Source organism: Dermacentor albipictus, chromosome 1 (assembly GCF_038994185.2).
Source record: "Dermacentor albipictus isolate Rhodes 1998 colony chromosome 1, USDA_Dalb.pri_finalv2, whole genome shotgun sequence".
NCBI lineage: Eukaryota > Metazoa > Arthropoda > Arachnida > Ixodida > Ixodidae > Dermacentor > Dermacentor albipictus.
This window is the reverse complement of record NC_091821.1, coordinates 15,488,358-15,502,339: the sequence shown is the minus strand read 5'-3', so window position 1 is coordinate 15,502,339 and position 13,982 is coordinate 15,488,358. Positions and strand designations below refer to the sequence as shown.

The 13,982-nt window shown below is 44.6% G+C and overlaps 1 protein-coding gene across 1 annotated transcript; it reads left to right on the top strand.

The window, feature by feature from the left end:
- Window positions 1-400: 400 nt before the first annotated feature.
- LOC139060227 (NPC intracellular cholesterol transporter 2-like) lies at window positions 401-11,773 on the top strand. The gene is made up of 4 exons (XM_070539286.1): window positions 401-864; window positions 5,743-5,841; window positions 9,978-10,156; window positions 11,673-11,773. The coding sequence occupies exons 1-4, from the start codon at window positions 768-770 to the stop codon at window positions 11,754-11,756; spliced, it is 459 nt and encodes a 152-aa protein (XP_070395387.1). The 5' UTR covers window positions 401-767; the 3' UTR covers window positions 11,757-11,773.
- The last annotated feature ends 2,209 nt before the right edge of the window (window positions 11,774-13,982 follow it).

The following is a 13,982-nucleotide window of genomic DNA, read 5'->3' as shown; positions in this document are numbered from 1 at the left end:
TGCTCTCGCATTAAAACAGTGACCATTGAGAAGCCATCCAGAGGGTGAAGACTAGCAAAGGCTGACGCCCCTCGGACGCCCTACCACTTAAGGGCAAGTCCATACCCGCCGCTTATTACAGCAGCACCCGCGAATGTATATGTCGCAAGAGCTGTCTTGGTAAGGACACCGACACTTAAGCGGCACACGATGCGCTCTCAGCAAGCGCTGTCATCTTCGCCCCACCTGAGATATCAAGCGGTCGACTGCATTCCGGCTCGGGCTGGCATCTCAGATTAACGCATTCATTCGCAGACTGCAATACGAATGCGGCGACTCGCACTCGAGGCGGGCGAACAAAAAACCGAGAAGTTGAAACAGTCGAAGAAGCGCACGGACGAATAAAGAAAACGTGAAAGAAGGCGAGAAGAGGGGCCTGATTCAGCTCCGAAACGCGAGACGCTTGCAGAAGCGGCGCGAAGCTTCGGGCCAAGCGATAGGCATCGTATGGGAAACTGGTTCCACCACGCTAGCGTTCGGCGCACGCGCAGTGGACCGTCACCTGAGCGAACACTAGTAGCGGGTCTTTTTTTTAAATATTTTTCTTCGTCGTTGTGCCTGTATTTTCCTGCGCGCGCGTTGCTTCTTTTCTCGTATTTCTTGCCTGCCCGTCGTTCAAAGGCCGATAATCGACTGCCGTGGCGGCAACGGCGTTGACTCCGCGTACTAGACCGCTCGCCGTGGCCGTCACCGAAGGACGACGCGAGCTCAGAAGCGAGTGAGTCGCGATGGCTGACGCACACTGGATTTTCGCCGCCCTGCTGCTCGCCCTCTCAGCTAGCCTCACGTTGGCGGTGTACGACGTCGTTGAACACCAGAAATGCGGTGCGTATATAAATACATAGGGTCCTTTAATGTATATAAATACCACTGTGCAAGGATGAACACCATGGCTTCCCGCTGTTGTAGGGCGTCCGTTGTTGGGAATTTTCACCCCCATCTTGGCGGGACTGTGTTCGCGACGAGAAAACTTCGAGGGCCACAGCGCAGCCGGGCGTTTCTCGGCCCATAGTGAAGGCCATAAACGGCAAGGAAAGGCGACGGCATTAGGCGTTTGATGCTGTCGCGTTTCGTTGTGTGTCTCCGCACCTCGAGCTGGATCACTTGTTTCACCTTAGGCGAGCAACAAGTTGCCGAACTGATGCGCGTAACCATTTCGCAGCACTGATGTGGACATATTTTCGTTGGGACCAAAAGCTTTGCAGAGCCTGCATAATTACTGGCTTGGCGGTCTAAGTCATTGGCGGTCTAAGTATGCATATAAGAACTGCTCGTTCTGGTCCACTACAGGCTGCGGTAAGATATTCTAGCGCTGGCCGACTTCGATAAAATCCGGGAGCAGCAAATGCGTATTCCTGCCAGGGTGGCCGAAATGCTACTTGTTGCCAAAAGCATTGAGCGCACTGTGCGCACGAACATATTTGGAGCAGTTGTATCACATTCGCTAGCTCTGGCTTCTGTGAAACGTCGCTTTAGTACCAAGATTCTTGTAGTTAATGATGCCGCTTAAAGCTATGCTTATCTTTCGGATTTTCGAACGTTAACGCATCGTTACGCCGTCCACGAAGCTTTTCCACCGTTGTAGAATGGCTCCTTGCCGAAATTGGTAAACTATTGTGGAATACTCACCGTGAAAGCGATAAACACTCCCGGCCTTCGACCAAGTCCGCACCGCGGAACTGGTTGAAGCCTTACGTATTCACTCTCAAATATTTTTGGCTTCACGATAAAACAACGTGGTTTCCCACGCGTGTGACCCATACACAGCTAAACGCCGGGCCTGCTGTTTTTAAATTATAGCACCGGCTTTATGATATACATGAAGTCAGTAACTCAGCTAAACCAAATAGCCTTGGGAACACTAATCAAATAAAATGATATGAGAAATTGTGCATTGTACTTTGTGTGTTAACTGCACCGCAGTTACATGGATGTTATAAGATTATTGAAGCTTCCGCAAGCCAAAGTGCAATGGTGGTGGTGTTCGAGTCTTAATACTTTATATATATATATATATATATATATATATATATATATATATATATATATATATATATATATATATATATATATATATATATATATATATATATATATATATATATATATATATATACATATATATATATGGCATTTTGGTAATTGCGCTGTTTAGGTCAGGCGAACCATGTGTAAAGCTAAGTTTGACAACCTATGCATTCCAGAGTTTTACATTACTTTCCTCCGTGTCATGGCTTTTCATTGCTAGGTATCTACCTAACAAAAAATAAGGCTGCTAGCTTTACAGGATACCATCGTATTAGTCAACCAACGTGGTAGCTCCACAATGGCACAATTTCCAAATGTATACAGTGGGGGCATGATCGGCTCAAGTGGCCACATATGAAGACTATTGCCATGTCAGATTCGCTGTTTCTAACAGACTTGCCTATAACTGTTGAACCGTGCATGTTTTCTAGGACGACTAGAGAGACAAAAAAAAGGGAAAGAAATGCTTGGAGGTCAAGCACACGCGCGTTCAGTTTGCTACCCTACGCAGAAGAAAGGGGGTTAGGGGATTAAAAAAAGAATTCCCTATAGGTGTCACTTCATCCGGAGATGCACTAGAAATTATGGTCGCTCCCTGAGCTCTGTCTACTTAAGGAACTGCACTGGTGCACAAATCGCTTTTTGGGCTTGTGAGGCACGAGGCAACAGTGCAATTTTAGTCACCGAGAATTATCCTGAATCCAGTAGATGTAAGCTAATGTGGTGGGGAGTAGAAGGCGTCATCATAGCGGAGAGTGATGTAAGGTAGATGCTAGTCTCCTCAGCACCCGAAACTGTCCCACGAATGTTCGTAGGTTATCGCAATGAGAACGAATAGGTCCTTGGGAACGCCAGCCACAAGTGACGCAATAATGTTGCATTGCAGCGAGAGAAGTATTTTGATAGTTGGATCTTCAGAGGATGGCTGATAATTCGCAGACGACAATTCGAGAGGCGCCAGGAGTCCCAGTTAGCTATAGAGTGGCGTTACGAGTCATTTATCCGAGTTTTATCGCAGCGTTAAACGATAAAATAACAGTAAGCTATATTGGTGGATTACACTTTTGGAAATACAATTCTGTGTTTTACCTGGAGCGGTGGTTTGGTATGACAGAAAGAACCTGGAAACTAAACACTTCAGTGGTAACCCCCTTTCGAAATTTTTGTGCCAGCTTCCTTGTGAAGCCAGATTTTGGTTACCCAAAGCCGTAGCTAAGTGGCTCCAGCACATTGCTGGTTAGCGAAGATTCGATTGCTAACCGCTACAATCGCTTTCCGATTTGGGCGAATTGCATGTCCAGACTGCAAGAGCGCTGCTATAGGATAGCGCACGAGCGCAATCACGTGGTTTTATTTCATATTTCGCGTGCTTTCTTTAAACGCCGAAAAAAAATCCCCACACGGCATGTACGTTGCCACAAGAAGTTGGGTCGGTCGTTTCTGAATCCCCTCCACAACGAAACGCGCTTGGAACTAAAGTGAATATTAAACACTTTCCATAATTTGTCTTAGTTACTTGAATAATTAAGCGGAATATAAAAAATACTCTTAAAGAGCGCCACATGACGGCGCTCCACATGACGGCCGTTGGTTTCATTCAGCTGCGGCTAACCACTTGTTTAAAATCCTTGACTCAAGTTAGGTTAAACACCCTGTGCAGTATATCTTCAGTATGTATAGAAGCTGCCTTGTGTTGAGGGGGAGCTACCTAACATTCGTGTTTGAACGTTTCGAAAAATCTGAAACGTGAAATTAAAAAGTTTTCTGTTCGCATACGAACTGAACGCCATTTGCCGGTAGTCTTAGTTAATACGGTCGCTATAACAACCTGCCCGTGCATGTACTTACGAAACCTTTATCCTATGATCACTTGGCGGCACCACACCCTCTTCCAGAGACAGAAGTGGAAATTCCCCATAAACGCCGGGAAAACCTGCGACCATGTTGTACTGAGTGAAGGAAAGCCTAACACACGTCTCTTTGGTGTTTCGCCCGCAAATGGTTGCGTTCTGACTATTTCGCCCTTACTAATCATGTGGTTTGTCGTCTCGACGTATCGTCCGAGTCAAAACTAAGGATCGGTCCCCGAGTAAGTAAAGGTGCTATTTCTTGGCTGCCTAGTACCAGTGACGTAGAGGTCAATCACTACTGTCACCCGCTCTTATGATGCCCTGGTCCACCCCACATAGTGGGTGAGAGGAAGGAAGAAAAATTAGGCAACTGCCCCCCCCCCCCCCTCCCTCATCTCTTTATGCGTCCGTGCATGCGCAGCTAGGCTGGTGGAATCTATATCATTAAGGCATTTCCGGATCGTTCACTGTGTTTTTTATTTGCCCAGACACTCCCATAGTAACTGTGTCTGTTTTCACTTACGTGGTCTAGGGGCAGTGTTTATCCGTAATTCCAGGACTTCTCTTGGAATATTAATGTTTTTGTGGTAATGCTGAGGCAATTTTGTTTGAGAAAAAAAATGCATTTCTACTGAGGTGTACAGATTCTTATTGCCAGCAAAACAGGTGAACTGCACTTTGACTTGCATCAGAGACAGTTCATAGACAAAGACAAGCATAGACGCACACACACACTGCCCTTTGTGTGTGCGTCTATGTGACTGTTCACGTCCTGTCTTCTCTGCGCAGTTTAATATTTTGCTGTATCTGTGAACCGACCACCCCAACAACATGCCTTACTTGATTTGCATGAGACTAGTATGGGCATTTCTCGGCTACAAAGTAAGTTAGGTACCCAGGAAAGGTAAAACCTACAGGATATCTCGTGTGCAGCACCTCGCATGTCGGATGTGTTCATGCACTTTGTATGCAGGGTTTCTTGATGCTTTGTGCGATTTTTTTTCGTCATGCGACGAGGAACAGCCGGTGCCGCCTAAAGGTTTAACTTTTCTTTTAAAATCATAGGATTATGAAAAGAGCGATAGAATGGAAGGTGAATCAAATGGGAATAAGCAGAGAAACACACAGATGCATGAAACCACAACATGGTAATGCAGTCATCAAGATTCTTTACTGCGGATCAAATTCTTCAGCAGTCAGAGGTGGGAAATTGCCCATGCGACTAGTTGATGAGAAGTAGTAAACTGACCGCTTGTGGAAACAAACTGATTCATATTTGCAGAACGCGCGCATCACTAATCAGAAATGTTATAATGAAATTATAATATCCAATTCCCGGTTGAGAAAAAAAACTAGAGGTAGAAATAAGTTGGCCAGGACTTTAACATATAAATACAGTTTCATTTGTAGTAGTTCGTACAATTCTTAAGCAGGCATGTTAGCATTCGATCATAGATTGATAGTTTGCCGGGAGCTGCAAAGACTCGGGGAAAACGTGAAGAAAAAGTAGATAGTAATAAAAGAAGGAACATAATGTCACATACTTGAGCACCTAAAAGAAACAACCAAACTCAGAATAGCATACTTTCAAGGATATCCAAGGCCCTTGAAGTATCAGATTATAATACATTTCATACAGGTTTCCTTGACTAATCCCGGCTTTTTGTTTCTGGCTCAGAGTTGTTCTTAATACCAAAATCAATAAACGGTCCATGAAGCTGCTTCATGCGGCGGTGAGATAAGTGGTCAAGGCTCATGTGTTGGAACTCCCTTAACGTGTGTGCGTTTGTCGAGAACTTTTGCACGTTCTTTTGTCTACCTGCAGGAGGCGAGTTTTCGCAGATCCGGATTGATCCCTGCCCACAACTACCGTGCCTCTTCAAGAAGGGCAAGCCGCTTAAGCTTGAAGTTGACTTTGTTGCTGGTTTGTATACCTCTTGACTGAAAGCTCCAGTTTTATTTGTTTGGAAGCTATACAGTTGTAGTTGCTACAGTAGCTGCCGACCTTGGATGCTTTCTGTCAGTGCGTGTAGTCTGTTCACCTCGCCAGATCGTGAAGGCGTTCGCTTTCTTTACTAAAACAAGTGAAGTATAGCCCTCCTCCTCCTCACCCCACACCCCTCCGTCTGAACGAATACACAGTGCGTTAGTGAGCAGTGAACGAACATAAAATAAAAAAGCGATATCGGCAGATTTTTGCTTTGTAAGGTCTTCGTAATTCTTTTTTTTTAGATATGTCAGGGAGTCGCTGGCTGTAACTTGAAGGGGCAGGATACTTTGCTTGTCTAGCATTTTCGACTAGGAAAACCAACTGGAGTGAGTGTTTTAGGTTAAATGGCAGAGCAAGAAATGCAGCTAGGAAGTAAAATTTTGGGGATGTTGCGCGCTGAGCTGCCATCTTCACTTATTCCAGAAGTTTTTCATATGCTAACATTAAACCGAGACATGGTGCCACAACAAAAAAGTCGTAGTTTTGTCCAACAGACTCAGTATTCGTAGCGATAGCAAAGTAGTATTAGGCAATTACACGACGTAAGATTCTTAGTTTTATTGGCCATATATATAGGAAACATTCGCTTACTAATTAAACTAACAAGCACAGTGTCACACACATACGTTAATGAACATATCTCTCTAGATGACCGGCGATGACCGCAAGCACTCACTGTGAAAAACGCTGGCGGCATGAAGAGTGCCAGCAGCGGAGAGGGAACGCTTCATGCTGCGGCTCGTTTCACCGCATCTCCGCAACTTAGATTATACTACCTTTAACAGTGGGCGCGTGGGAATACAAAGCGCATGAAGTCACTGGCCAACTCGGCTCACCCGAGATTCTGCACCCGCCACAGATTAACGCCGGAAAGTGCCTTGTTCGCTACGTATGCGCTAAGCCGCGCGTACAGCCATGCGCAGCCACGACAGGGTTAGAGGGGGAGACGAGTGCTCTTCTCCTCTAACAAGTGCGCTTGATCACGTGACCTTCAAAATTGGCCGCGCGTATCAAGCCGCCATCCTTCTCGGCTCACACTCGCATGTTTTTTTGCTCACGCCCACAGCGTACGGTGCGCGAAGTGCTAATACTTATCGCACTTGGACTAAATGCGGAACATCACGGTGACTATGAAAATATGCCTGGAATGTACATGGAATTGCTATTGCAATAGAACACATCCCTACGCAATAAACAGTCTGCTAGGTGTATTGACATTGTATCGTTGGCTCAGCATTGTCGCTGTATTGTCTCATGTCGCTTTAAACGCTTTTCATTAAACAAATCGCTAAATATGTGATTGCAAACAAACCCCTGCAAACCTAGATTAGCTATGATTTTCTGTGTTTCCCAAATAACAAGCACATATGCGTTTGAACGTTATAATATCGAGCATGAACTAACCAGCCTATTATTTTGAGGTTGAGGGTTCATTAGAAAAGAAGGCTAGGAATGCCTGTGCAGCATGGTTCTGGATTATTTCTCTTGGGCATTCTGTCGTTTCCAGATGTGTTATTTTCGCGACACTCGCTTCAGAGTCATGTTACCAAGGCGAGAAGCTGCAACGTGTAGCTCGTATCAAAATTTAAGTGGTGATCGAGCACGCTTGTTTGATCTTACGAAAGCAACCTGCACCCCTTCCTCTTGTGAAATAAAAAAAAATGAGATGGCACATGCTAATATGCGGAAGAGTTCTGGCATAAATTTGCGCAATGAATGAAATAACTTGAACAATTTGAATTTTCTGTCGAGCGTAGCTTTTTTTCTCTGTTTCTTGCATAATATGTACGCACGTCATGGCCCAAAAATACGTGCTACGGTGAGTCACTCATTGCCCCTGCTTGGTCACTTTCCAGCATTCACTTAAAGAAGGCTCCACTTGCTCATGGCAAAGCGACTACGCATATGCTTAAGCGGCACCATGTTATACTTCGAGTTACTTAGTATACGCGGAAGCTCTACAATCACTTTTTGCAGTATTGCGAGCAAGTGAAAGTTGAAGACCTATGTCGAGAATTTTTACGGTGCTTGATATTCATTACTCATCCTATATTTGGCCAGCTACTGCGGCGGACTGGCACTCGTCTTCAGGATAGTGTATCGGCATTCGAGCAGTCGTACTGGTCGACAAACTATGGTCACCATCAAAGCCGTCCTGGACACTTCCATACCTTATTTTATATGTGGAAATAGACGGCATGCACAAGAAAGTTGACATGGGGGCTCTGGTGGCTGTACAGCAGGTGTTTTGGAATTCGTATGCGAGACACAGTGGAAAAAAATACCGGTATATAGAGATGGATCCTGTACTGAAGAATTTTCAGCTTCTGCGTTATAATCTTCGGCTTGTGAAAAGCGAATGCGAGAACTGTTACATCGATCTTCTTCAAGAACATCGGAACTACATGTTCTCTTCGAAGTACTCAGTGAAGTTGACCTGAGAAAGTACAGAGGCAAGACATTGGGTCATTTGTACCGACAGCAAATTGGCGCTTCAAATCATCGGGAACGCATGAGCAGCTTTCAAACATGTAGAAAATGTCCCCTGCATCGCACAAACCATGGAAAATGCATCATAATATTGTATTTCAGTGGGTGCCCAGCCACATTCGATTAGAGAGTAATGAGGCAGCCGATAGACTCGCTAAAGAGGCCTTGAACAAAGGAAATGATTGCGCGATTTCTCTGTCTTAGTCGGATATCCGGAATTTTATAAGGCAGAGGTCTACCCAACGTTCTGCGGAGAAGTGGGTCGACGGTGAGAAAGCGAAGCGATAACCAAATTCACCCACAAAAAATTTCAACCTAGCAGTGACTTTCCCGCGACACATAAACACTTAGATAGACACATAGATTCACAAGAGTCGACCAGGAAGTCGCATATGCAAATGTTCTGTACAGTACACAATGCTTCACTTCTCCTGAATCCTGCTGTGTTCATGAAATTGATAATGTTTACCACGCTCTTCTTGAGATGGTTGGGAGCTTGGTTTAGCGGAGGCCAGTAATACACGTTTTGACAGGTTGAGAGCAAAAAGTACACTGGCTTTGTTCCACAGTAAAACAGGTCTGCCGAGTAGCAGTGATGACGCTACTGTCGGGCGGCCACCTCAGGTCCCAAGAAAGAGCAGGGGCAATGACCTGCACCTGAAGGCCAGGCAAAGTAACTGCATTGCACGGAAACGGGGGACGAATCATGGTGACAGACGGTCGCTACAAGTGCTCAAAATACGCCGAGGAAAGAACGTAATCGGGAAAACTAGGAATTTTGGACAAGCGCCCCTTTAGACTGAAAAAGTTACTTGGACCGTCGTCTGCAAGTCGCCGCTTGCAAAATAATAATAATATTTGGGGTTTTACGTGCCAAAACCACTTTCTGATTATGAGGCACGCCGTAGTGGAGGACTCCGGAAATTTTGACCACCTGAGGTTCTTTAACGTGCACCTAAATCTGAGCACACGGGTGTTTTCGCATTTCGCCCCCATCGAAATGCGGCTGCCGTGGCCGCGATTCGATCCCGCGACCCCGTGCTCAGCAGCCCAACACCATAGCCACTGAGCAACCATGGCGGGTCCGCTTGCAAAATCGTCACCTCCACCAGTGTCGTAACCAGAAAAAACAGGGGTCGTAGTCAACTATTCAGGAGACACAGCGGGAGGTCACCTTTTTAATAAAAAAGCGTGACCGCGACTTTTTTCTTCACTGCGTCTTGATAAAAACGCTCATACATACTGGCATTGCCCTCTTTTTCATGGGAATACAGGCGCGGCAACATTCATCAAAGGCTTTTTAGTGGACACAAGGTTAGAAAAGCGTTTATGATAAGTAGTCATGTTCAGTGACGTGCATATGCTTAACACTGGGACAGCCAAAAAAATCATCTGAGTGGATTACAATACAATCGAGACAGTCTAAGATTTTTGTTGTGCCCTATTTATTTCTGCGTATGCACGACAACTTTCTCATTAAGATCTAAACAAGATTAATTGACCAGTGTTTTAGCCGAGCGAGACCCATGAGATGAAAGTGGTCTCTCATGATTTCTTATAACTTTTCTTGACATGCGCAGCCGAGAGTTTCCAAAAGCTGGAGATGAAGCTCCGAGGTGAGCTCAGCAACCAGGTGTGGTTGCCATTTCCTGGCTTCCGCAAGAATGCCTGCAAGAACAACGGCCTCGCGTGTCCATTGGAAGCCGGCAAACCATACACGCTGCAGTCCACACTCAATGTCCTCTCCAGTTTTCCATCGGTATGATAACTTTCTCTTTTGACTGACCTCGCGTAACGAAACTGGCGCACGCCTTCATTCGCCCACTGGTTAACTCTTCGTAATGCATATCGTCTTCGATTGACGTATGTGCTTGCAGGAAGAGAAGCACCCCGAATATCGCGTTATCTCCCGACGTACCAGTTCTCAATTTCACGCAGTCTAAAAGAACTGACATGCTTGTCTTCTTTGCCCAGTAAGCAACTTCTGCCGAGAAATAATCCATTTGACTAAACCATCCTTACGTCATAAGAAATAATAATAATAATAATAATAAAGATGAAGGTGATTATGATGATGATGACGATGATGATGCTGATGATGATGCGTAAAAAGTCAATTGACTGTTCAGATACCCAAAGCAATAGAAAATTGCTCGTTGTAAACAGGCTCCATGTCATTCCAAGCATGTGCCGAAAAATCAGTCAAATTGGATATTAAAAATAAAACGAATATGAATAACGATGAATAAATGAATTCATTAACAGAAATGCCCATATTTTAAAGCAAGGATGGTGTAAAGTTGCTGATATAAGATGCCTTTTTAAAATACCAGCACTCAACGTTATTTAAGCTGTTTTATTTATTTAACCCTTTGATATGCATGATTTCATGTGTAACTATTTTCTTTTGCATCAAAGTATGTTCAAACGTTCGTAATTCATGTTCCAATGTCAAACAGCATTCAACGGACGCGTCATGCAGCTGTTCAGTTGAGTGGTGCTCGATGACATTAAATATCATGCTTTGTTTTAATTATGACAATAATAAATGTCAAGTTCCACACTGATGTTTGCGAAGCCATGTCAAGCAAGCTAAAGAAATGTCAACGACAAAAAAGAGGAAACTTGACGGAGAAAAGACCGATTAAATTTATTTTCACCTACTTCTCCGCCAAAAACTATTGCCCTCCCAGCAAAAGCTTGTTGAGAGGGCAATAGGAGGTGCTGTGGCATCAGGCCACGGTGTCACTGTTTTCTAAAACGATTGTTATCGGGCAACACTGAAATTTTAAATGTTCGGCTTTAGGGCTAATTTTTTAACATGTGATTTATTCTCGCTTCATTATACACACACATTTGAAGACCACAAAGCTACACAACTTGTTAAGGAATTGCTTTGGTGTGAAATCGGCATAGCGAAAAAGACATAGTTGCAGACATTTTCGGATGATCAGTCCTTTTGGGGATTCAACTTAGTTTACTCATTTCATCTGCTTCACAAAACTTATATATTTTCTAGTAGTCAGTCCAGCCAGCAGTGATCAGAGATGCGCCTCATGCCATGACAAAAACCCAGCTGTAATAAAACAGATCGCATTCGCCCATTCTTGTGCCTCTGTGGAAATTGTGCCCTTCTATTGCGCAAATATTTCCAGTTTGATTGCTGGCCGCAGCTTTCGCATCCCGCTGAGGGAAGAGCACGAATACGCTTGTATATTTATACCTAGGGCCCCTTATGTATACTAGCCCCCAGTGCTATGTATGTTACTTCGCAGGTGGACGCCAACGTGGAATGGAGCATGAAGGGGGACAACAAGACCATTTTCTGTTTTCTTGTGCCAGTCAAAGTTGTCGAATAAAGTTTACGTACTTTCCAGGTCTCTAGAGAATATTTCAGCTTCACACCTCTCAGGTGACGGGCATTCGAAACGCTTAACAAATGCAGCGCTGCCGGTTTAGGCAGCGACGCATATTCATGCTAACTTCAAGGCCCAATCGCTCTGTGTGCACGAGGTCACATCACGTACATCTCTGTACGCGTTTGCGCAGATTCAATCTGCCTTCAGCGTTCCTAACCTAGCTTGAATGTACCCCTAAACCCGAGATGCACTTTTATTTCAAGCGCTGTCAATGTTTACACGAAGTACTGTCGTAGAAGTGTTCGACGGCGTTGGTCATGCTCTTTGCAATTTAATGCCGGAATTCATGCCAACTGCCTGAGTTCTCATCAATGTTCTTCTCCAGTGTGCAATCCATCGGAGTTTCGCCCGCTTCCTTACGGCGACTGGCAAACGGCCGACCAAAATTAGCAATTTCAAGCGTACTTTGCGTTGCATTCAATTCTCGTGTTTATTGAATAGCCGTATTTACCGGCATTGTGACTATTTTGTTATTCCCTATTCAACCCCCCCCCCCCTCCCCACCCCGTGTAGTGCCCTTCGAGGCCTTTGAGGTATCCAAATAAGTAGATAAATATTACTCCTCACCTTTGGCGACTAAGGGAACGCTGGCTGCGAGTAACAACGCTTTGAACGCCGACCACATTCAAGGCGTTTTCTTCTCGGGCCATTGCAGAAATCCTCGGCACCATGATGTTGACGGAAACTACGTAGATTTATTTTTATAAGTGAATGGGACGGCCTGACTTCACTGATCGTGCGGGAGGTGTACGTACTTCTGCAGACGCTCCTTGTGCAGGTACTATTAAGCCGTAATGAAGGCGGACTCAAGAAAAACTACTGAGCTATTTCCTTTTCCAGGCGCTTCAGCATGTGTCTCACCGGTTCGATCAATCTGCAGACGCTCAGTGCACGTACAGCGCCCGCTTACCCTACGGTTAAGCGTCGATGTTTCAGAAACTCGGCGATTAAGTGCACTGTAATTTACACCCTTAAAAGTAAATAAGGGCTTACATTTTTTACAGTGTGGTCGGCTTTGTTACTTCCCATCGCATTTATTTCAGCCGTGATACAGTGCATGTAAGTTTCGTGCACAGTTAATCCTCAATTGTCAGTGAGCATATGCGAAAGTGTGCTACGTGCAGGAGCAGTCAACTGTCCTACCTTCGGCACACGTAAAGTGTACAATTGCGCCGAAAATATAGGTAGAAATTCAGCCAGATTATTCATGTACGCTCATTGTTCAGTTGCTAAACAAGTCCCTCATAGATGTTGCGCGCCGAATACACTTTTCGCGCACACGAAAAAGTTGCACACTGTATCGCGCGTACGAGTACGAAGATATCACTGGAAATATTATGCTTTAAAGTAACTTAAAAAATGAGCATAATGATTGCATTAAAGCACAAGACGTTCCAACTTCACTACCCGACGTGCTTCACGACTTCAATATCTGAACGGCCTATTGATAGCTGCATTACATAAAGTTTATGGGAACACACAGTTCGCATAATGCATAATTTAATGCATGAATAAATAGACACATGAGGCATGTGTCACATAAAACGCACACATGGACCCAAATTGGGCAAACTAGAAGTACACGAAGGTATAAGTACGTTAAGCAAGAGCCAACATGGTTTCATAGGGAAACATTCTCCGTAGCACTCTCCATATACATAACAGGGCAGGTTGTTCATGGCTGTAGCAGCATGGCAAAAGGCTCAGGTTGAAAAGACAACAGTGCGCATTCAGCTAGCTGGTCCCTTCAGCTAACATAAAAAATCTTTGAATGAGTAACAAGCTGTCAAAATATTTATAGTTCATTATTCAAGAAAGCATAACAATGCATTTTATGCAAGGTTGCAATTTTCCTCGCGGCCATGCACCTAAATTCTTTTATTTTTTCATTAACAGCAACTACCGATCCTATATTTTCATTGTTACTTAATAAACTGAAAATCTGTGGTTTTACATGACAAAGCCATGATGTGACCATGTGGCGCGCCGTAGTTGGGGACTCCGGATTAATTTCCACCACCTGTGGTTCTTTAACCCGCCATTAATTTAAATTCACGCGTGCTTTTGATTTCGCCTCCAAAGAAATGCGGCCGCCGCAGCCTATGAAAGCACACGGCTATATGCCACTAAACCAGGGGTGGGTCATTGCTTATTGTGTAATTTCTG

Bases quoted from the DNA above. Each gene is read 5' to 3' on its own strand.
- LOC139060227 (XM_070539286.1), top strand. From the start codon at position 768: ATGGCTGACGCACACTGGATTTTCGCCGCCCTGCTGCTCGCCCTCTCA. The intron at 865-5,742 runs GTGCGTATATAA...GTCTACCTGCAG, and splicing joins CGTTGAACACCAGAAATGCG to GAGGCGAGTTTTCGCAGATC. The intron at 5,842-9,977 runs GTTTGTATACCT...TGACATGCGCAG, and splicing joins TGAAGTTGACTTTGTTGCTG to CCGAGAGTTTCCAAAAGCTG.